The sequence below is a fragment of the Parasteatoda tepidariorum genome, chromosome 9 (assembly GCF_982258835.1).
Source record: "Parasteatoda tepidariorum strain Cologne lab strain chromosome 9, Ptep-v5.0, whole genome shotgun sequence".
Taxonomy (NCBI): Eukaryota; Metazoa; Arthropoda; class Arachnida; order Araneae; family Theridiidae; genus Parasteatoda; species Parasteatoda tepidariorum.
In genome coordinates this window covers 101,774,777-101,797,022 of record NC_141763.1, presented here as the reverse complement: position 1 = coordinate 101,797,022, position 22,246 = coordinate 101,774,777, and the positions used below count along the sequence as shown (strand labels likewise).

General features: G+C 30.5%; 2 protein-coding genes across 3 annotated transcripts in view; one reads left to right on the top strand and one right to left on the bottom strand.

Annotated features, from left to right (window-relative positions):
• Nucleotides 1–406: 406 nt before the first annotated feature.
• LOC147805172 (uncharacterized) lies at nt 407–2,562 on the bottom strand. Its single transcript, XM_087151552.1, has 2 exons — nt 1,282–2,562; nt 407–1,225 (listed from the first exon to the last, which is right to left on the bottom strand). Exons 1-2 carry the CDS (start codon nt 2,560–2,562, stop codon nt 407–409), a joined length of 2,100 nt encoding a protein of 699 aa, XP_087007678.1.
• Nucleotides 2,563–19,250: 16,688 nt separating this feature from the next.
• The window catches only part of Sse (extra spindle pole bodies like 1, separase), an 88,099-nt gene continuing 85,103 nt past the window's right edge, over nt 19,251–22,246 (top strand). The window contains exon 1 of one of the 2 annotated variants that reach the window (XM_071186488.2): nt 19,251–19,375. The gene's annotated coding sequence lies outside the window, so the exon portion shown is untranslated. Of the gene's footprint in view, nt 19,634–22,246 lie in introns of both variants that reach the window. The other variant, XM_087152516.1, reaches the window with a different exon arrangement.

The following is a 22,246-nucleotide window of genomic DNA, read 5'->3' as shown; positions in this document are numbered from 1 at the left end:
TGGTTTAAGCATATTTACGTGATAAATCTGTGAACTCTCTCTTTTTCCTGGAATATTCACTAAATAATTAGTTTCAGACATTTTGCTTTCTATCTTCCCCGGCCCAATCCATTGAGCAGACAATTTATTAGCTCTAGATGTAGCCAAAACAAGAACCAAATCTCCGGCACTAAACTCTCTCCTAATACTATTTTTATCGTAATACGATTTCCTTTTTAACGCTGCATCTTCCATCTTGCTAACTGCAATTTCTTGGCATCTTTTTAAGCGGTTTATTAGGTGAAAAACGTATTCCGTCGCAGGAGATTCGTCTATTTCTCTTTTGGTCCACTGTTCATACAACAAAGTTTCAGGAGTACGCAAATTTTTTCCGTGTACTAACTCTGCTGGCGAAAATCCTGTACTTTCATGTTATAGTTCTCAAAGCCAAAAGGGCAAATGGTAAAAACTTCTCCCAGTCAGAACTAGACTCCAAGCAAAGTACCCGTAAAATCCGCTTGATAGTTCTATGAAATCTTTCTACGGGATTCGACTGTGGGTGATGAACGGAACTATGCCGAACCTTTATGCCAAATCGATCAAAAAACTCAGTTGTTAGCATGCTTATAAAAGAAGTTCCTTGATCACATTGGACTTCTCGTGGGAAACCAGTTCTACAAAAAATATTAAGTAGGGCATCAGTCACCGACACAGATCCTATATCATTCACTGGGATTGCTTCTGGATATTTTGACGACATACAAATGGCTGTAATCAAGTATCTTTTTCCACTTGGCGTGGTGGGAAGAGGACCAACTGCATCAACGTTTAGTTTTGAGAATATTTCCTGTATGACCGGTACAATTTTTAAAGGAGCCTTTTTTTTATCATTTGGTTTCCCCGCTTTTTGACAACTATCGCAGGTTCGTACGAATTCTTCCATCTCTTTATAGCATTTTGGCCAAAAATAATATCGCGCCAATCTATCTTTGGATTTGGTTACACCAAGGTGTCCGGAAGTACTTTCATGACATAACTTTAAAATTCGGCTTCTAAATTTCTCAGGTATAACTAAAAGTTTTTTTTCTTCTCCTAATCGTCCTTCTTGGCATTTAAAAAGAAGTTTTCTTTCAACCAGATAGCGATGCTTACTGTTTTGATTCTGAATAACTTCTTCCACAGTTTTAAAAACTGATTTTAACTCGGCACTTTCCTGTTGAGCTTTAACGAATTCATCGTGATCTACCTGTATTAAAGAAAGTTCATCAGAGTTGGTAATATCTCTTCCATTTCTGAACTGACGGCATCCGTTTCTAAAACTGGTTCGTCATCTTTTTTATCTAAAATAATTTCTTGATTTTTATTATCTTGTTCGGAAGAGTTTTCGGTATCGTTCGAATTTTGTTGCTCATATTCTTCATTTTCTGCTTTTAAACGAGCTTGCGATCTGGTACTAACTGCGTTTAACTCTGAAATTTGCATTGGCGTCATTTGCAGATTTGGCAATCTAGCCGCTGTTCTATTCCCAAGGAGATATCGACCTTTATCCAACTCACTTCTAACCACAGCCGCTTTGGTTACAATGTTGCCAAACTGACCAGATAACGAAACTTTTGCTAATGGTAAACAAGTTGGGCCTTCATCTAATGGTTGTTGTACCCACACAGTTTCGCCAGTAAACATATCTGGAGTCACATATTTTCTGCATATGATATCAATAGTTGCACCTGAATCTCGAAGAACTGGCATCCTAATTCCATTTACTTTCGCCATAAGAGTGTACGGAGTTAGTAATTTGTCTTCTTCGTGTCCTGCTCCGATTCGATTAACTTGAGCGGGTGGCTTTTGGCACTTAAGCTTCGGGCACTGAGGTCGTAAGTGATTAGTAGATCCACATTCGTAACATTTTAAAGGCGTACGTCTATCAAATTGATCATAAATTGCTTGCTTGTACTCATATTTTCTTTTATTTTCTTCATTTCGGCTATTCTTTGAAGTAGCTCCCTGTGAATTTTTCCGTGTGGCATTTTCTTCTCGCCAATTGAATCTCCGATTTTCAGAATTTACCTGCAAGTCAATTCGTTTGCGACTTCCACGTACATTCTCGTACTCGTCAAGTATTTCTGCCAGCTTTGTAGATGAAGTTATTTTTGACCAAGTGTCTATAAAATGATCACGCACTTCATTGGGAACTCTTCGTTTAGTTTGATCAGTAACCATTAGATCCAGCAAGGCTTCAAAATCTTTTACTTCCAATCCTTGAACCCATTCGTTTAAATAGTTCCTTAATTCAAAAACGAAATCTTTCCAACTATTATCGAACTTCTTTTGGTGCTGAATAAATTTGATCCTAAATTTTTCTGGACTTAGCTTAAACCTCTTCATTAAAATTTCCTTAACATGATCATAGTTGTACGTTTGTTCTTCAGATTCTCTTGCTATTAATTTTGTTATGTCAGGTGAAAGAAAAGATAATAAATGAGTAACCCACTCTTCTTTTGGTATTTCTGCTCGTTTTGCTTGACGCTCAAAAATTACCAAATAAAGACTGATTTCATCTTCCTTAGGATCAAAATTCTGCATTAACTTATGAATATCTAACTTATTCCGCAGAGTAGTGCCAATATTTTGATTTGAAGGGCCACTTAATTGGGCACTAAGTCTTAATTTCTCGAGTTCAAATTGGCGTTCTTCTTGTTTTTGCCGTTCTTGGCGTAGTTTTTCTTCCTCTTCTTCTTGGCGTTTTCTTTCTTTTTCTTCTTGGCGTTTTCTTTCTTCTTTTTCTTCTTGGCGTTTTCTTTCTTCTTTTTCGATACGATTTTCTTTAATTGCTTCTAATATTTCTTTAACTAGATTCACTTCGTAATTTTCAGATTTTTTTATAAGATTTATCAACTCACATACTGTAACATTTTCAATAATAGTTTCGCCCAATTCCTTGCATAATTCTACCAAATCACACTTTTTTGCTCGTCCCAAGAAAGCCATAAGGAATAATATTTGGAACACAATTCCTTTAAATCAAATGGTAAATCGATCCCGACGCTGCCACCAATTAAATATAGCTGTAACGTATCATAAGCTATATCAAGAACTATTCAGTTTTTCTTTTAAATAAAAACTTTTATTAACAAACACAAACATTAAGAAATATGCAATACCCGTAACGGGATAGTGAAAACATCATAAACAACTAGAAAACCCGTAACGGGATATAAGGAAACTCAAATTCCACAATAAAACTAATCTAAAAAGAATCAACAACTCTGTCGTTCTAAATATTGACTTCTAATTTAATCGTCTGCTTTTATTTTAAGTTTATCTCTTTATGCGTTTACTTTATTTTAATTATGATTTTGCAAACCCATTATTTCTTTAATATTTTTCGACTTTACAATCGTCTGCTTTTATAAATTCTTTAATATTTTTAAACTTTACAGTGCAAAGAAAATTTAGCGGACAATGAAGTAGCAATTCTCATTGACTTTTCTGAAAATTATTCTTGCAAATTAGCGTATTCTTTTATTTTCAGATGTAATTTCATTATTAGCATGTACATCAAAACTGGTTCAGACTTCTGATCTTTTACCATGGGAATATGCAGACCACATCACTAACCTGAAATCTTCATTGCAGATTGTAAAAGAGCATTTTATCCTCATTGCAAATGCAGAAAGCATGAAAGAATTCCAAGATATGGTGAAGTCATTGCCTTCTTCATTGTTTAAAAATACAAAGAGTGCATCAGAAATGTTTGGCCAAGAAAGTATGTTTCAAGGAGTTCCTCTGCCAGATTTGCCTGTTAGCTCCAAAAAATTTCGCTCCGTCTTAAATAATTCTGAGCTTTCTATATTTTCCTCAGATGCAATGCAAATCATAATCTACATTGATTCCTTGTTGGAGCAGCATAAAATATATTTTGGAAAAGAGGAAAATGTGGATATTGTCATTAAACAAATGAAAATTCTCTTTAGCTTTGACCACTTGCTGTTTCCCAAGAATGATGTTGCTTTTGAAGAGGAACATTTCAGCACATTTATAAGTAATGTCCCTCTCCCATATCTTTGCCATTCTGAGGAGGATATTAATGAATTAGCTTTTGGCTATACTATTTTTCTAAAATGGGTACATAAATTTTTAGCTGACAGCAGAATAAATCAATTACAATTTTCATCAAGCGAGCTTCTAAAGCAAGCAGTAAAAGAATTGAAATCAGAAATTCCCAATTTTATAAAGTTTATCATTTAAATATTTTCAATTCCTATTTCAGAAGCGATCTGTGAATCGTGGGGATCCATGATTGGCAGAATTGTTTCAAAAAGACCAAATGCTTATGATGGAGATGAAGTTGTTGGTACAACAGATCAGCGAATGTTTGTCTTCGCAAATGGTGCACCACCTGGACACTTGTCATTGCGAAAGATTTTCAACGCAGCCCTAATCTTAATGTTTGGACCCTCTTATCATAAGCATTTTATCAATAACTCATCATTGTCATTATCAAAATTTTGTACATCAAAAGTAATTGAAAAAGTCACAAATCAAGAATGTTTGCCTTGGTTCAAAAAATAATGTAACTGTTTTAAATCCTTTATTTAAATAAATGATGATCCTGTGCTTAAATAAATGAAAATTAAGTACTTTAACGTAAACTTGAATTTTTTTGCAATGAAATGCTCGCAGAACATTTACATAAATTAATAAGTCCTGTTGCAGAACGTTTGAAAATATTCTGCTTCTGGGCTTTAAACATCTTGGAATGGTGGAAATCAATTGCGCTTCTAAAGAACTGTGTAGGTCAAAAAGAGTTTGATGCAATACAGTTGTTATGTACTGCAAAAGGAACAACTGCAGGGATAGAGAGGATGTTTTCCACTTTTGGACTTGTACATACTAAACTACGGAATCAATTGGGTGTAGAAAAGGCAGCTAAATTAGTCCTTATGTTTAAATCTTTAAATAAAACTAATTAAATGATTGTTTAAATAATTTGATATTGTAGATGTAGAATTAATAATTATCACATATTGTTTGATAAACAATTTCTTTCTTGATTTGTAGTTTGAAATCACTTTGTTATTGTTTATTTCTTATTTCACCTTTTGCTTTTAAATTAGGGTCAGGTGGGGGAAAGTGGTGGGATGGGGGAAAGTGGTGGTATATTAAAGTGGTGGTATATATTAAGTGGCGGTATTTATTAAAAAACTCCTCTTTTCATTTATTATTAATACATTTTTATTTTAAAAAAAGTATTGTAAATAATTTTTGAGATTGTGAGTCATTTTTATTTTAGTTTAAAAAGCTGGCAACAGTATCGATGCTTTCAAATTACACTGTTTATGTTCTCTGCCATGTGATTGCTTACATGTGATGCTCACAAACTTCCATACAGTACCTAATTGTATTTATTTAACGCTGATATTTTTATATAGACTTCTAGAGGAACATCAGAGGAACACATTCACATAAAAAGGTAAGGAAAATATTAATATTTAAATTATTTATAGTTGATTTTCTAAGGTGGGGTAAAGTGGTGGTATGGTTAGGCTTAATTATGAACTGTATGATATTGTTGTTTTTCTCTCTACAATTATATTTTTTAAATATATTTCCTCAAAGAATTTAGTAATAAAACTATTAAATTCTTTTACATCAAGTATGAAGATAGTTTTTAAGTTTTAATTATTTTTATTTGTTATTTTTTTTATCTGTAAGTTAGGAAAATATTATTAATCTGTTTAGATGGTAATGTTTTATTGCATATAATACATTTTATCTTTTTTTATTACAGTTTGGCAATGCCTAGGCATTATGTGAAAAAAACTGATGGTCCAAAGTACACTCAAGATGACCTGCAAAATGCTTTGCTAGAGGTTGAAAAAGGATCTTCAGTGCATGCTGCTGCAAAAAAACACTGTGTTCCAGAGCAAACTGTAAGAAGATGGGTGATTAAAAAACCCTCGCATGCAGGACCAGGAAGGAAATCTTTCTTGACTACTGAAGAAGAAAAATGCATAGTTGTAGCTTTGCAATTTTTGGGCAAGTGTGGTTTTCCTTTCGACAGAAGGGATGTTTTAAATTTAGTTAAAAGTTACTTAACTGAAAACAAAAATGCTCAAAAGCTATTTCCAAATGGAAAGCCTGGTATTGAATGGGTTCGAGGGTTTGAAAAAAGATGGAAACAGGAGCTTGGTAAAAGAAAAGCAGAGATTTTGACAAAGTCTAGAGCATCAGATTTGAATGAAGAAACAGGATTTTTTTTTAATCTGTATGAAAAATTACTGATAGAAAACGATTTGATAAATGAGCCTGATCGAATTTTTAATCTGGATGAAGCAGGTTTGTCAACTGATTCCAGGTCATCCAAAGTATTTTTGAAAAAAAACCAACGCACAGCATATTTAAAATCTGCTGATTGTGGAAAAGCAACATACACAGTTCTATTTTGTGTTTCCGCAACAGGAGTATACTGCCCACCATTTGTTGTGTACAAAGGTCAACATCTTTATGAATCTTGGACAGTTGGTGGGCCTCCTGGAACCTTGTATGGAGTCAGCGAATCAGGCTGGATGCAAGATTCCTTATTCGAATCATGGATGGCATTCTTTGTAAATTATGTTAAAAAAATGAAGAAACCCGTGCTCCTCACATATGATGGCCATGGGAGCCATTTAACATATAACACTGCAAAGCTCGCTATGGATAATGAAATTATTATTTTCTGCCTTCCACCAAACTGTAGTCATGCTCTGCAACCACTTGACGTCGGTGTATTTTCACCAATGAAAAAAGTGTGGAGAGACATCCTTAAAAACTGGTATCGGGAAAGCAGACTACAAAATGTTACCAAAGCGTCCTTTCCATTTTTGATGAAGAAAATGTTTGAGAAGATGAAGCCGCAAAATGCAGTAAGTGGTTTTAAAGGAACTGGCTTGTATCCTTTAAATAAGAATGCAATTAGTCACCGTATCATAATCACTGAAAAAAATGACCCAGAACAAATCCCAGGAAGCAGTAAAGAAAACACACAAGAAAGTGAATATTTCCTTAACTCGCCCCTAAAAGATTTGAAAAAAGCTATATTGCATACACTTTCACCCCCTCCATCAGCAAATACTGTTCTAGCAATGGCAAACTCAACAAGAAAAAGGAAAAGAGTTCAAAATAAGTGTGGTGAAGTTTTGACAACTGAATCAGTTTTAGAAAGACTGGCTGCAGAAGAATCAGATCGTAAATTTAAATCTGAAAAACGAAAGGTACTAAAAAAGCCTATTGATAAAATGAAGATTAATGAAAAAGAAAAGCCTCTAGACATGAAAGAAATAAAGCAAGGTTCATGGGTAGAAGTTGAGTATAAATGCAAACGCCAAAATTCGAAATTCATAGGTCAAGTCATTGATATTGATGAATTTTACCATGTAAAATATCTTACTAAATCTAAAATAGGTAATTATTACACATTCCCTGAAATTGATGATGACGATTATGTCGAACACAGCAGCATTTGTCGTCAACTGAACGAACCAAACTTTGACAATCGAGGACATTATTTTTTTAGTTGAATTATGTACACTTTTTTAATAAATATATTCAATAATAAGTAAAATAAGTATATTATTTCATACAGAGTAATAACAATTAATTTATTACTTGAATTTGTCTTTTTGTAGCTCTACCACCACTTTCCCCCACCATGGGGGAAAGTGGTGGTGTATATACTAGCCTAATTAAATATATTACTGTAAACACAGTTATAAATAAAAATACTGCAATAATTTTATTCTAAAATGTTCAAATGTAAGTATTTTCAATAAAAATATTTTAGACAAAACTTTAATATCTTTAATTTTAAGCTTTGTTTCAAAAGTGCCTGATTTTACCACCACTTTCCCCCACCTGACCCTACAGAATATGCTAAATATGTTCTTGTGTTCTCTCAATTCAAATAAAAAAGTCAAAAACTCAAATATGTCAATTACAGCTGTAAAATATCCTATATGTTCCAGATACATACTTTATGAGCTTGGATACTATGGAATGACTAATCATGCATGTAAATTTAAAAAAAAAAAAAAAAAGACTGCCTATTAGAATAGAAAATATTAGTTTAATGTGAGGTAAATAAAATACCTATTAGAGGTTTCATTTTGCAACAAAAACACTGGTTGGGTACCTTGGGGTTGTGACACCCGTGTTTACTTAGAAATAGTAAACCCCCTGAGGGAAACTGAATTATTATTAAAGTCAATAATCAGAACAGCTTTTGTTCAGATTAACGTGATATAAATTATTACTCGTAAAAATCAAACAAATGATATACAATGTAGGTAGAAGCAACTAAATTAAAATGGAACATCACTAGGGTACCTCGGGAATGTGACTCCCGTGTTTACTTTAAAAAAGTAAACCCCTTGAGGAAATTAAGAATTGTCAAAAAAAATTTATGTAAGAATTTATAAAAATAAGAATAACAAAGGATTCACTATGCGTATTAATTAACTAAAAAAAGAAAACACTGGATTATCTCAGAAGTTAAACTTCTATACATTATTAACTGTTCATTTAATAATTGGATCAAATACTACAAATATTAAACTATTGTTGACAATTCATATATTGTCCTAACTCAAAATTATATATATACTTCACATAATACTGTTGCTTTTTGTTTATAAAATTTAATTTTTCACTCTAATCCAGTGGTATATTTTATATTAGTTTTACTAAACTGTAAACAAGAGAGCGTATAACTATGCTAACTTAAGTACCTTATTATCTGATACGTAAAAATGAATAAATAGGATAAGAAATATGTTTAAACAAGTTTTTTTTCTCTTTTTTATAAATATGACAGAGATATTAGGAATTTCAAATTACAAAACCTAATGCGTCAGAAAACAATATTTTTTGCACAATAACAGCTGAAAAAAATAATCTGCACAAAAAAATGGAGAGATACTAATATTTACTGCTGCAACTGCAAACATCTATCGTCTGAAGAATACAAAAAAATTAAGTATACCTAAGCTTACAAAAATTTTTAATGCCGACATCTCTCAATTATATTGATGGTTATGTCTTCAAAAAATATTAATGAAAATTCTACTATTAAGCAGTTAAATACAGCTATATGTTCAACAGTAGAATTAAAATGAATATTCTCAACAGACTAAATAATGAATTGAATGCTGCTGAGGTAGAAAAACTTCTAACAAATCTCTAAATAATAAGGTTTAGATTAAGTTACTTACGGAATTAAAATGTAATTCTTATATAATTCTTAACAACTCTGACTTCTTAAAAAAATTTCAGTTAAAAGAATAATTTCCCACAGTGCAAATATTTAAAAAAGGTAAAGTTATACAGCATGGAAAAGTTTATCAAATTTCTTAAAGTCAGAAAATTAAGGGATTTAAGCAAGGTCTTATTTTTCTGGCAAAAATTAAAAACATGTCCTTGATAAGATTTGTGAATGTTCTTTGAACTAATAAAGGTCAAAGAATTTTTAAATAAAATCAGCATATTTTATAGTATCTGACAAATTAGCAGTTTTTATTTTTTATTTTTAACACCAATGTATAATGAATGATAATTTTAGTTTTAAGAAATTAAATTTTGTAAAGCAAGTCCATTTCAAATAGCTTTTAAAACTATTCAAAATCTTTCAGTAGTTAACGACTTAAAAGAATTTAAAATATTACATTATTTTCGTAACTGAACAAACAAAAAAATAAAATTATATTAGAATTAACAAAATTTTATGCATATAAGAAATGTTATACATATCTGGTTAGAAAACCAGATTATTTGAAAAACCACATTGTCAGCAGCACCGAATACAATTTTCTTTAAGAATATTCACTATTTCATCAGCAATTTGATCTTTCAATCAACAATTCCTTTATGTGTTTTTAAGTGTGTATCCAAGTTACACTTTTGAGAAAATTGCTTATCACATAATACACAAACAAATGGGCTATTTTTGCAATGTGAATAAGAATGAGTTTTAAGGCTCCAAGGTCTGTTAAAACTCTTTCCACATTCTTCACACTCGTATGGTTTTTCTTTTGTGTGAACACGATAGTGTAATTTTAAACTAGAATTTCTACAGAATGTTTTTAGACAAATATCACAGCTGTAAGGTTTTATATTAGAATGTGTTCGATAATGTTTATTTAAAGTACCTTTTTCGGCAAAAGCTTTCCCACAAGTGTCACATTTATGAGGTTTTTCTTGAGAGTGACTTAAATAATGGTTCCTCAAATGCTCCTTCCTAAGAAACCTTTTACTGCAAACCTTACATTCATGGGGTTTATAATTAGAATGAGTTTTTTGATGACTGGCTAAGTAAACTGGACTAACGAAACTTTTAAGGCATATATTGCACACATGGGATTTGTCATTTGAATGAGTGTAAGAATGAGCTTTTAAACTATGTGAACTTTGAAAGAATTTGCTGCATGTTTTACACTCAAACTGTTTCTTTTTATTGTCGCACAAGGTATTTGCTTCTTTATCCATAGGACTAAAAGTACGCAGTCAGTGATTGAAGATATAAAAACATACAGAACTATAAAGTGAAATATGGATGTGTATAAATAGATAAATTAAGCAAAACTTGAATGAATCAAAGGATTAATCAAATTTGATAAGAATAAATGGTGGTTAACATGAACGAATTGAAGAATAAGGAAACCTTAAAAACAATAACTGAAGGGTATTTTTGGATCTAAGGAGTGTGTAGTTGAAGTAGAAGTTAATATAAAACATGAACTGGTCTTAAGAGCCGTTTCCGCTTTATGCAAAAATTCGCGTATGGAAAAACAGGATATATGATATAGAGGGCGCTAGGGGTAAAAATTTGTCGTAAGATTTTCGGGTTCCGACTGATTTTTTTCGCCTAAGCTAGAAAAAGCACGCCATCCACAATTATTATGAATAATTTTAAACGAGGCAACAGCAAATGAATTTGGAGACTCCGCAAGCTTGCTTGCTACACAAAAATTAACAAACGGTGCTATTTTACACAAATATAGCCAAATCAAGGATAGCACTCAAAACATGGCTAACCTTGCACTTTTTTATGCTGTGATATTAATTTTGGTAAATTTATTTTAGACTCACTACCAGATAGAATTTATAAATTACTGAAAACTCTTATGAATTGTAAAATTGCGCATAAATTTAAACACAAATCACAATGAGGAACCTGCATGCTTTTTTTTAATGTTTTAAAATGAAACATCATGCCATTTTATAAAGATAGACACCAATTTCAGACCGGTGCGATAACTAGTAATTTTGTTATTAATAGTTGAAATCGCTCAATTAGCCCCGCCCCCTAAATCGCTGCTAGGTTTCCCATCTGCTCTGATGACGTCACGATACAGTACAACCACAACTCCCATCATGTGAAACGGTGAAAGCATATGCCGCTCCGAGTATAAATTTTAAAAATTGGCTCCAAGCAAAAACTACAAGTGTTGCATTGTACCATGTGCAATAGTTCTACATTAAACACGCAAAATAAATTATTTTTTAGTGTACCAAAGGAAGAAAAAAGACAAATTTGGTGCAAAGCCATCAAACGCGATGAAAAAAATACTCGCAAATTGTCTGCAACTACTGCATTATAATGTTGCTAAGACCATTTTACAGTAACTTACTTAATTATAATTTAATTCTATAAGATTGTTTCTCTGATTGATAAGCTTCTCTGAATGAATAATTCATTATACTGAATTTTAAAATGTTTTTGAAATGCTGTTCAGATCACTTTCTTTCTTTCTTTCTTTTCTTTTCTTTAATATTTAAAATGAAAGAATTTTATTCTGACAGAACAGTTGTGTACAGGTTCTCTTTTTTTGAAGTTAAAAAATAATTTCATTTGGAAGAAAAAATCATCAAAATTGAAATAAAAAAGGAAAAGGATTTTATATATAGACAAATATAAATAAAAATGAATCAGTATAAAAAAATTAAAAATGAATTTATTTTTTTCTAAAGTTGTTGAAAAAAAAAGTAGTTTCGAGTCGACATTTATTTTACTTCATTATACTGAAGGGTTTTGAGTTAAAAAATAATTAATTAATTTTGTCTGGCTGAAAAAATTATGAAAGTTAAAATAAAAAATGATACGGGTTTAGCATTATTTATATTTCTTCAAAAAAAAAAAAATTCCTTAAAATATTTAAGAAGTTAATAATAAAAAGAATTTTTTAAAAACAATTTACCTAAATTCCAGGTCATATACCATTCATTCCATTCCCTCTAATTGGGATCAACTCATTAAATAAAAACTTTCAAAACAGTTTAGACTCTTATATATGAACAAATATAAATAAAAATGAATCAGTTTAAATAAAGAAAAATAAATTTATTTCAAAAGTTATTGAAAAAAAAGTAGTTTCGACATTTATTTTTTCATTCCTCAATTTCATTTCATTATGCTGAAGGGTTTTGAGTTTAAAAAAAATATAATTTTATCTAGAAGAAAAAAATTACGAAAGTTAAAATAAAAAATTATAGGTGTTTAGCATTATTTACATTTCTTCAAAAAAAATTTAATCAAATATTTTAGAAGTCAATAATAAAAAGGAATTTTTTAAAACATTTTATTTACCTAAAAACTTATAATTCCAGGTCATATACCATTCATTCCATTCCCTCTAATTGGGATCAACTTATTGAATAAAAAACTTTCAAAACAGTTCAGACTCTTATATATAGACAAATATAAATAAAAATGAATCAGTATAAATAAAGAAAACTGAATTTATTTCAAAAGTTGTTTAAAAAAAATGTAGTTTCGTTATTTATTTTTTCATTCCTCAATTTTATTTCATTATGCTGAAAGGTGCTTACATAAATTTTCTCAAGGAGGAGGATGCAACTGATATACACTACATATATATTTAAACTATAAATAATATAAGCATGAAAGAAAAACAATTTTTAAAAAATGCGGCTCAAATTAAAACGCCTTTGTAACACATTTTTAGATAGGAAGCTTTGGTTTAACTCCTCCCGTTCGCTGAGATACTGTATCCTGACGTCATAGCAATTCACGCCTCATTTTGTGTCACGTGACTTTAGTTTCGTTTTGGGCAAATTTTAAGTTAGGTTTTTTTTAATATTCGGGTCAGTTTTTTAAATTCTGAATTGATTTTAGGGAGTTTTAAGATATAAACTATTCAAAATAATCAACATTCTGCGATTACCCGAAGCATGCAGGCTCCTCATTATAAATCATCCTATTAAGCCTGCTCACGCATCACCTCGCAAACGTAACATAGGCAGATACACCGGAAGTTTTATAAATTTCTTCCGATTTTAGGAAGCTTGTTGTTGAATACATTCAATCAACCATCCATATAAAATAAAGTTAAAAATAAATGTAATTATTAATTATTATTTTTAAACCTGCGGTGTTAAATAAGAGCAAAGGACAAAAGGCGATAATTGTGCTAAAAATGTGAAAAGAATTGGTTAATTTTTTTAGTTCACTATGCCGTGGGTTGATGAGCAAACTAAGTGAGAAAAAAATTCCTAGAGGTATTTTTTTAATATTCCTCCTTTACCCTTACGAAAATTTAAGATTGATTTGAGATATTTTTGAGGTATCGAGGTTGTTTTGAGGTATATTTAAGGTTGCTGAGAAAACAGCAATAAAAATTATACCTCGTAACGGTTGTAATTAAGGTGTACGAGGTTCTTTTATGTACACTTTAACTTATTTTGAGGTTGTTATTAACTTTAACTTATTTTGAGGTCAATGTATTAAGGTCTGTAAATATATATTTATTTACAGACCTTATCCACAGTTCCCTGATATTGCTGAGATGACCTAGGCTGTAAATAACACACGTGCAGCAGCGAAGAAGAAGTGACTAACAAGCTACTGTACTGCTCAGCCTTCCTCTAGGAAATAGTTCTGAATTCATACCAAAAAGAAAAAGTAATCTCTTCTAATAAACTACAAAATTTATGTAATTGTTGATGACAATAGTTTGCTAGATATTTGATAATTGAAAACTAGTAACAGTACTAGCTCACTTTTTCATGTTTGATCACAAAACAGCTATTTTCACTAATTGTTATTTTTTCGCAATTTACCCACGTTAATTATTTACTAAGCAGATTGTTATCAGAATATTGAGCAGAATTAAATTAAACCCGATTTCAAGTTTATATGACAATTTGTTTCAAGGTTATGAGCATTTTTATGCAGCTGTTTATGGTTCACTACTTCAAAAATTAGCGAATTTTGGAAATCTTAAATTTTTTAGAAATAAGTCAGTATAGTTTCTTATACAATTTTAATGCTGAATTGAATAAAATCAATTGCAAATAAAAACATTTATTATTGAAAGTAATATGCATTTTTTTGAATTTCATCCTATGGGATGTGTTTTTCTATTTAAACAAATGTTTGTAACAACTAAGTATTAGTTTTATTCTACTCGGTATTAAAAGTTATATAGGAGATATTATACTCAACATATTTTAAAATTATTATTTCAAATCATTATCTCTTAGACATTTTCCTCACGTGAAATTACTCACAACTTTAAAATAAATACTCCTTATCAGCTTGTAATTTGTTCTATTCGATTGAGTGTAAAAAAAAGCCCAAAAAATTGGTACATAACTTTAAAATTTTAATTTATTAAACGATTGTTGATTCTTGATTACATTGATTAAAAAATATAAAAATAACTATTTTTTAAGAAACTCTGATGTGATTGACAATAACGGAAGAATCAGCGTCAAACATTTATAATACAGCTATTAGTTTCATGAAGTCTGACAAAAAGTTTAAAAATATAGACTTACAAATATGGATATCAAACTTACAAGTATCATAATGATACCAGATGCATAGAAAAATAAAATGTATTAAAATTGCATAATAAGATTGGAATTATATATTTGAATTTCTGTAAATGTTGTTGGTAGTACTGTCTTCAGTCTATTTTATTTCGTGGCTGTGGTACCTGTCATGCTTTTTAGCTACGAGGATTGAATAGAAATGGCAGAAGAGTAATACTACTTATCTGAAAAAGAAAATTAATCTCATCCAGTTAATTTAAATCATAAAAAAAAGAAAATTCCTGATATTTTAGTATTTGAAAACCTGCCACTATTATTCTAAATATGACTTTCTCACTAATTCATATTTTTTTTCTAGGTTCCAATAATTACAAGTTTCAACAGGTAGACGGAAACAGTATTTAAAATAATTTTGTTGGTTTGCAAAAAAAAAAAAAAAAAAAATGAAATTTTACTTTTAAATAAAAAGTAGTTTGAATATCAGCTGACTAATTATTTAAATTTGTAGTTTTGTAGCTTTAAAAATTCAAGCACCTTAGACAACTATCTTCTAAAAATATGAGTTCCCATAAATAATTTTTACTAACTGTAGAATTTGGATAAGTACTATTTTAAGATGATTTAATTCAATCTATTAAAATTACAGGAGAATTATGCATTTGAAACTTTCTTTTATAGCCTAACAAAAGAAGCAATTACTGCCGAAGGTTTAATATTAAAAACTTCAGGTTGATAAATGAAGATCTGTAATGATGAAGAAATGTAATGATATACAGTGAAAAAATGTAGTGATATAGTGAATAGAAATGATATAGTGAAAAAATGTATTGATATACATTATTCGTCATATAATATATATATTATATTTTTTATATAGTGAGGTTAAAAGTTAATAAACTAGGTGGTCCGTAAAACACCTCACCGTCGTAAGTACTAAAAAAAACAGCTGAGATACATAAGCCTGAAGTGTAAAATGTCGCATCTTTGATTGATAAATTAATACTTCTGAAAATACAAAAATACATACTTGAGGTTACGAAATAATAACTTAAGGCAGAACATGGAACACGTGACGTTAATAAAAAATAACCTTTCCCAGTGTTGAAAATACACTTCAGGTTGATTTATAACAACCAGAAGTGTAAAATGGCACACCTTAGGTTGAAAAATATATGTACCTCTACAAGCATAAAATTAGATATCTGAGGTTGAAAAATAATTACCTGAGGTAGAACAAAATACACCTGAGGTTGATTCATAATAACCTGAAGTGTAAAATGACTCACCATAGGTTGAAAAATATATACCTCTACAAGCATAAAATTATATGCCTGAGGTTGAAAAATAATTACCTGAGGTAGAACAAAATACACCTAAGGTTGATTTATAATAACCTGAATTGTAAAATGATACACCGTAGGTTGAAAATTATAAGCCTCTACAAGCATAAAATTATATACCTGAGGTTGAAAAATATATACCTCTACAAGCATGTAATTTGATACCTGAAGTTGAAACATATATACCTGTGAAGGTATATTTGAATTTGATTTTGAGGTATTCATTTGCACCCTTTTCAACCTAACGATGTATTTAAATAACAACCTCCTTTATACCTTTAAAATATACCTCTCTTATACCTCGATTTTTTCATAAGGGTATTGAAACAAATATGAAATTGTTTACAATTGTACGAGGATTAAGGCAATTTTCTATACTATACTATATAACGGCCTTTGTTAATGTTGATATACCGAACATCACTTCGTGCGTAATTCCTCCCTGAAAGTTGAAAAAAGGATAGAACACAGATCACTGGACTACTTCAGGGCTCATGGCGTTTAATTTAAATGACCAACCGCGTTTAATTGAAATTAAACTCTAAAATAGAATTTCAAAATACTATAAACTAAATTTATTTACTTACTTATATATTTCTTTCTTTGCAGTACATAGCTTATTTTACTAAAATATCAAATATATAAAAATTTAAATTATGAGTTACAGTTATTTGTTGGCTACGAGCATTTTTTTTTAATATTGCAATGCAGAATATTTTCAATCGTCTTCCGATCGCTAGAAACCGAATGAAAATTTTGATCACTTTTCTATTACCTAATGTTTTGAAATTCAAAGTGAAGTTTTGCGCTGGTTATTTCACGTTTCAATTTTCTGACAATTACTAACAGAACTTATCACCAGTGAGATATCATCAATCGAAATTTTGACCATTGCTTGAAGAGCTAAAATGCTTAACATTAACCAAGAGATATGCGCTGGAAGTGCTTCAATCATTTTTTTTATTGTAATGTCATAATCCTAGCGAGATTATCCTCGTCAATACACATTTTAATCGCTTTCTGATAAGCTAGTGTGCTCAAATGTCATTTGGAGTTTTGTGCCTAATGTCAATACACTTTCTTTTTTTTCCTTTTTTTTATTCTTTAAAATGAAAGGATTTTATTCTTAGAGAACAGTGGTGCACAGGTTCTTTTTTTTTTTAAAGTTAAAAAATAATTTTATCTAGCAGAGAAATTATCAAAGTTAAAATAAAAAATGATAGGGATTTAGCATTATTTACATTTCTTCAAAAAAAAAAAAAAAAAAAAAATCAAGAAAATATTTTAGAAGTTAATAATAAAAAAGAATTTTTTTTAAAAATTTACCTAAATTCCAGGTCATATACCATTCATTCCATTCCCTCTAATTGGGATCAACTCATTAAATAAAAACTTTCAAAACAGTTCAGACTTTTACATATAGACAAATATAAATAAATATGAATCAGTATAAATAAAGGAAAAAAAATTTATTTCAAAAATTATTGGAAAAAAAGTAGTTTCGACATTTATTTTTTCATTCCTCAATTTTATTTCATAATGCTGAAGAGTTTTAAGTTGAAAAATAATTAATTAATTTTATACAGAAGAAAAAATTATGAAAGTTAAAATAAGAAATGGTAGGGGCTAAGAATTACTTACATTTCCTCCAAAAAAACAAAAAAAATCAAGGAAATATTTAAGAAGTTAATAATAAAAAATATTTTTTTAAAAATTTTTATTTACCTAAAAACTAAGTTTTTTAAAACTTTTCCAAAAGTTATTGGAAAAAAAGTAGTTTCGACATTTATTTTTTCATTCCTCAATTTTATTTCATTATGCTGAAAGGTGCCCGCGAAAATTTTCAGAAGGGGGAGGAAGCAACTGATATACACAACATATATATTTAAACTATATATATGATATAAACATGAAAGAAAATTTTTTTTTAAAAAATGTATTTCCATCGTCAGAATATCTTCAAATCTATTTTTGAAGTCATCATGCAAGATATTTAAATGCGCACGGGTGGCACTTTGCAAGTCTCGACATGTGGTGTTCACTTGTTGTTGTTGTTAATTTACGTCGCACTAGAGCTGCACAATGGGCTATTGGCGACGGTCTGGGAAACATCCCGGAGGATGATCCGAAGACATGCCATCACAATTTTGATCCTCTGCGGAGGGGATGGCACCCCTGCTTCGGTAGTCCGACGACCTGCGCGCGAAGTCGAGCACTTTACGGTAGCACAGTTTAACGTAACGAGGACCAATACCGCATACCCTCGGTCCCTACTCGGCAGACTGATCCAAGTGGTCACCCACCCGCGCACTGACCGTTGCCAGTGATGCTTGACTTCGGTGATCTGCTGGGAACCGTGTCTTAATGATCAGTCCTCTGCGGGACTGGTGTTCACTTGTACTATTATCTATTGTTCTATTCAATTCTGTGTTTGAACTGAGTCTCGAATATTGTTGAGTACCTAGTGAATGATGCTACCTGCCTATGTTGATAGGTAAATCCAAGCCAAAATTTTTGTTCTTGATTATGAAAACCAGAAAATTTTTCGTGGACTCCCACTTAGAACTTGTGAACCCCTGTTTTCTTTTTACGTCCACGTGGACCCCCGTGTGGTCTCCTATGGACCCCTAGGGGTCCACCTGGACCACTTTGGGAGTCTTTGATATAGACTATTTGTTGTTAATTTACGTCGCACCAGAGCTGCGCAATGGCGACGGTCTGGGAAACATCCCAGAGGATGATCCGAAGACATGCCATCACAATTTTGATCCTCTGCGGAGGGGATGGCACCCCCGCTTCGACAGCCCGATGACCTGCGTGCGAAGTCGAGCACTTTACGGTAGCACAGTTCAGCGAGGACCATTACCGCACACCCTCGGTCCCTACGCACACTGATCCAAGTGGTCACCCACCCGCACACTGACCGTAACCAGTGAGGCTTGACTTCGGTGATCTGCTGGGAACCGTGTCTTAACGATCAGTCCACTGCGGGACTTAGACTATTTAAAATGATCAAAATTTTGCGATTTCCCAACGCACGCGCGTTATTTAGCGATTCGCACGCGCGTGAAGTAATTCAGTAAGAATGGTACTTAATATGACAAGATTACCATCCACACAATTGATATTTCGGTTGACAACAGCATCGAATCATTAATATTTAATCGATATCGAATTTTATGTCATGTGTTTTGAAATTCTTCGCGGGATGATGAAAATAATTTGTAAGTGCTCAACAAATCATTTTGAAATTATTTGTATACAAAATAATTATTTAATAGATGAAATTCCCAGCTCAATTTTACTTTTCAAATTTACTTTTTTGAATCGGGCTAAATTATTTGCATTTTTAATCTGCAAAGAAAAAAAAAACAGTTAACTATAGTTTTAGTTAACAGGAATTAAACATTCAGTTTTGCGGCTGATTTAAAAAAAGTCGCCTAGATGCAAATAAAGGAAAATATTTATTCATATTTACATTGGTACAAATATTGAGAATTCGTATTATATATCTTTGTATAAATGTATTGTTTATGAAATGTTAAAAATTAACATGTTATTGTAATTATCAATATTTTAATAATAAGCAAAGTAATATTTTGTGGTAGATTTGCAGATGAAATATAGAATAAGTACTGTACTATATGTTACTACTAGTACAAATAGTGGTTGAACTTTTATGTCTGGGAGCAAACGCATTTTTGATGATTAGATGAATTATATGCATTTCACAAATATCAATTATAAAAAAGTAGTTTTGAATATTTTTGCCTTACCTACTATTTATAACCAATTTTAGCAAGGAAATATACATTCTTATGTTTTGGGGGAGTTTACCCTTGCTGTAAAAAATAGATAAATTCCTTGACAATAAGTTTTTGGCCTTTTTTTTTTTTTTTTTTTTTAATGCTATAGTAGAGGTTTACTATGAGACTATTGGCGGCAGTCTGAGATTCATTTCGAAAAAACGTTTTTCCTTGCCATCTTTGATTTGCTTTTTTTTTTTTACTTAATAAGTTTTTGATGATAGAGTGATTAGACAACATTATAGTACTTTTCAGAAAAGAGTGTGAATAAAGGCGTCTCTTTAGTCGATTCGAAAAAGATAGTGCCTGATAATTTTTAGATCTCTTTATGTCAAACAATAAAAGTATGCAAGGTTTTTAAGCAATTTAAAATTAAGTTTGTCTAGTTTTAAAATTTTTAAACATTAATTTTATCATTGTTTAAACTAATGAAAACTGATTGTGACTAAGCAATTGTTTTTAAACCTGAACTATGCAAAAACAATGATTTATTAAAAATCTTAAAACAGACAAATATAAAATACTAAATTACTTTTGGAAAAATACTGATTTGAGAATCTTAGTGGTTTAATTTATTTCGAAAAGAAAAAAAATCGAAAATGCTTCATGCCTGATATATCTCCTAAGTGTGATTAGATGATAACCTTATATTTGACAGGTTTTGAAAATTTCTGTATTTTGCATGTATTTAATTGCATAAATTGATAACCTCACAATTTGAAGATTATTGTCCATATATCAGTGGTTTTCCATAACATTAAAGTCTTGCCTCATAACTTAACCTTTTTTTTTTTGTTGTTGCTAATATTGATTATAGTAAACTTGTGATTGGAAAGATATGCTACAATTATAATTTTTCTACTGAGTTAAAATCAAGTTCATTGTTTTAATTTTTTATGACAGTTGAATTTCAAGTATATTATAATATGTTCCTAAAGACATGTTTCTGAACTGTTGACAAAAAGAACTTGACACTTCCCAATTCTAATATGTGACGTCACTTTTTTGCTGTATATAACAAAAAAGATGTTATCGTTTTTTTAATTACAGTAGCACCTAAATTATGTGACCCTAACCTTCCGTTATCCACAATTTCTTTTGACATATGTTGAAAGTGTCTCATGATTGGTAAATCATCATCAATTCAATTATGTTTAATCCAATTAATGCTATGACTACGATTCCGAAATTTGACTGCTAGAAAACAACACTTAAGCTGATGTTCCTGTAGTTACCTGCCTTCTGAAAATTTATCAGTGATCTATAAGTTACTAGTAGCAACCAATTGAACTATGTATCATTTCAAAGTAAAAACAATTTAATGCAATTAACACAATATTATGGCATTTGAGGGAAACATAAGTGATTTAGTTCAACTCTCTCTCTATTCGCCAGACGACAAAAAATTTATCAATGATTATTTTTTATGACCACTTCTTTTTTTTAATGCTTCTGACCAGGGTTGGGGTTTTTGACGTCCGAAACTGGTTTTGGACAGGACATGCGGATTTTACTGTCTTGAAGTGTCCAAAACCTTGAACTTTGGTAAAAGGTAAAAATTCTATAGGTGTAACCATTGTGCACATAATAATTACATGTATCAATAAATATTTGATATTTTTTATACAATTTACTTTAACTTATTAAAGGAAACTAATATAATGTAATAGGAAAAGGTTTATAACTTTTGAAGCTCCACAATTCATTGAACAACAAAAGTGAATACAATCCTTTAAATATAAATATGCTTTTAATATTGATAAATAATGTTTTTGCATTAGGATAAATAAGGCAATATTAAAAATAAATTTTTTTTTTAAAACAATACTAAATTTGCTTAAAAATTAACCTTATATTTTTCACAATATTTTTTAAAAAATTTTTTATTTCTGCATCACAGGATGATAAAAAAGACATCTATTAAAAAAAAAATTGTTTTTAAATATAAATATATTAGTTTAAATTGGAAATACAAAATAACTGAAAAATGTATTAGCAGTTTTTTGAAGGGCATAACGTCAGTTTCAGTTACTAACACTGTTGATGTATCACCACTTTGCTAAAAGAATTGAACTTGAATGAAATAAAAGTATTCTTGAATAGTACAGTAGGGAACCGATTATCCGGAACGATCGGGACCATTGCTATTCCGGATAACTGATTTTTCCGGTTTTCTGAATCGCTACAAAAAGCCGTTTGTTTATTGTTAAACCCAACAAAAAAAATGTTTTTTTGGAAATAATCTTAAAAAGAAGAATAAACGATGAAGGAATACACTAATAATTATTT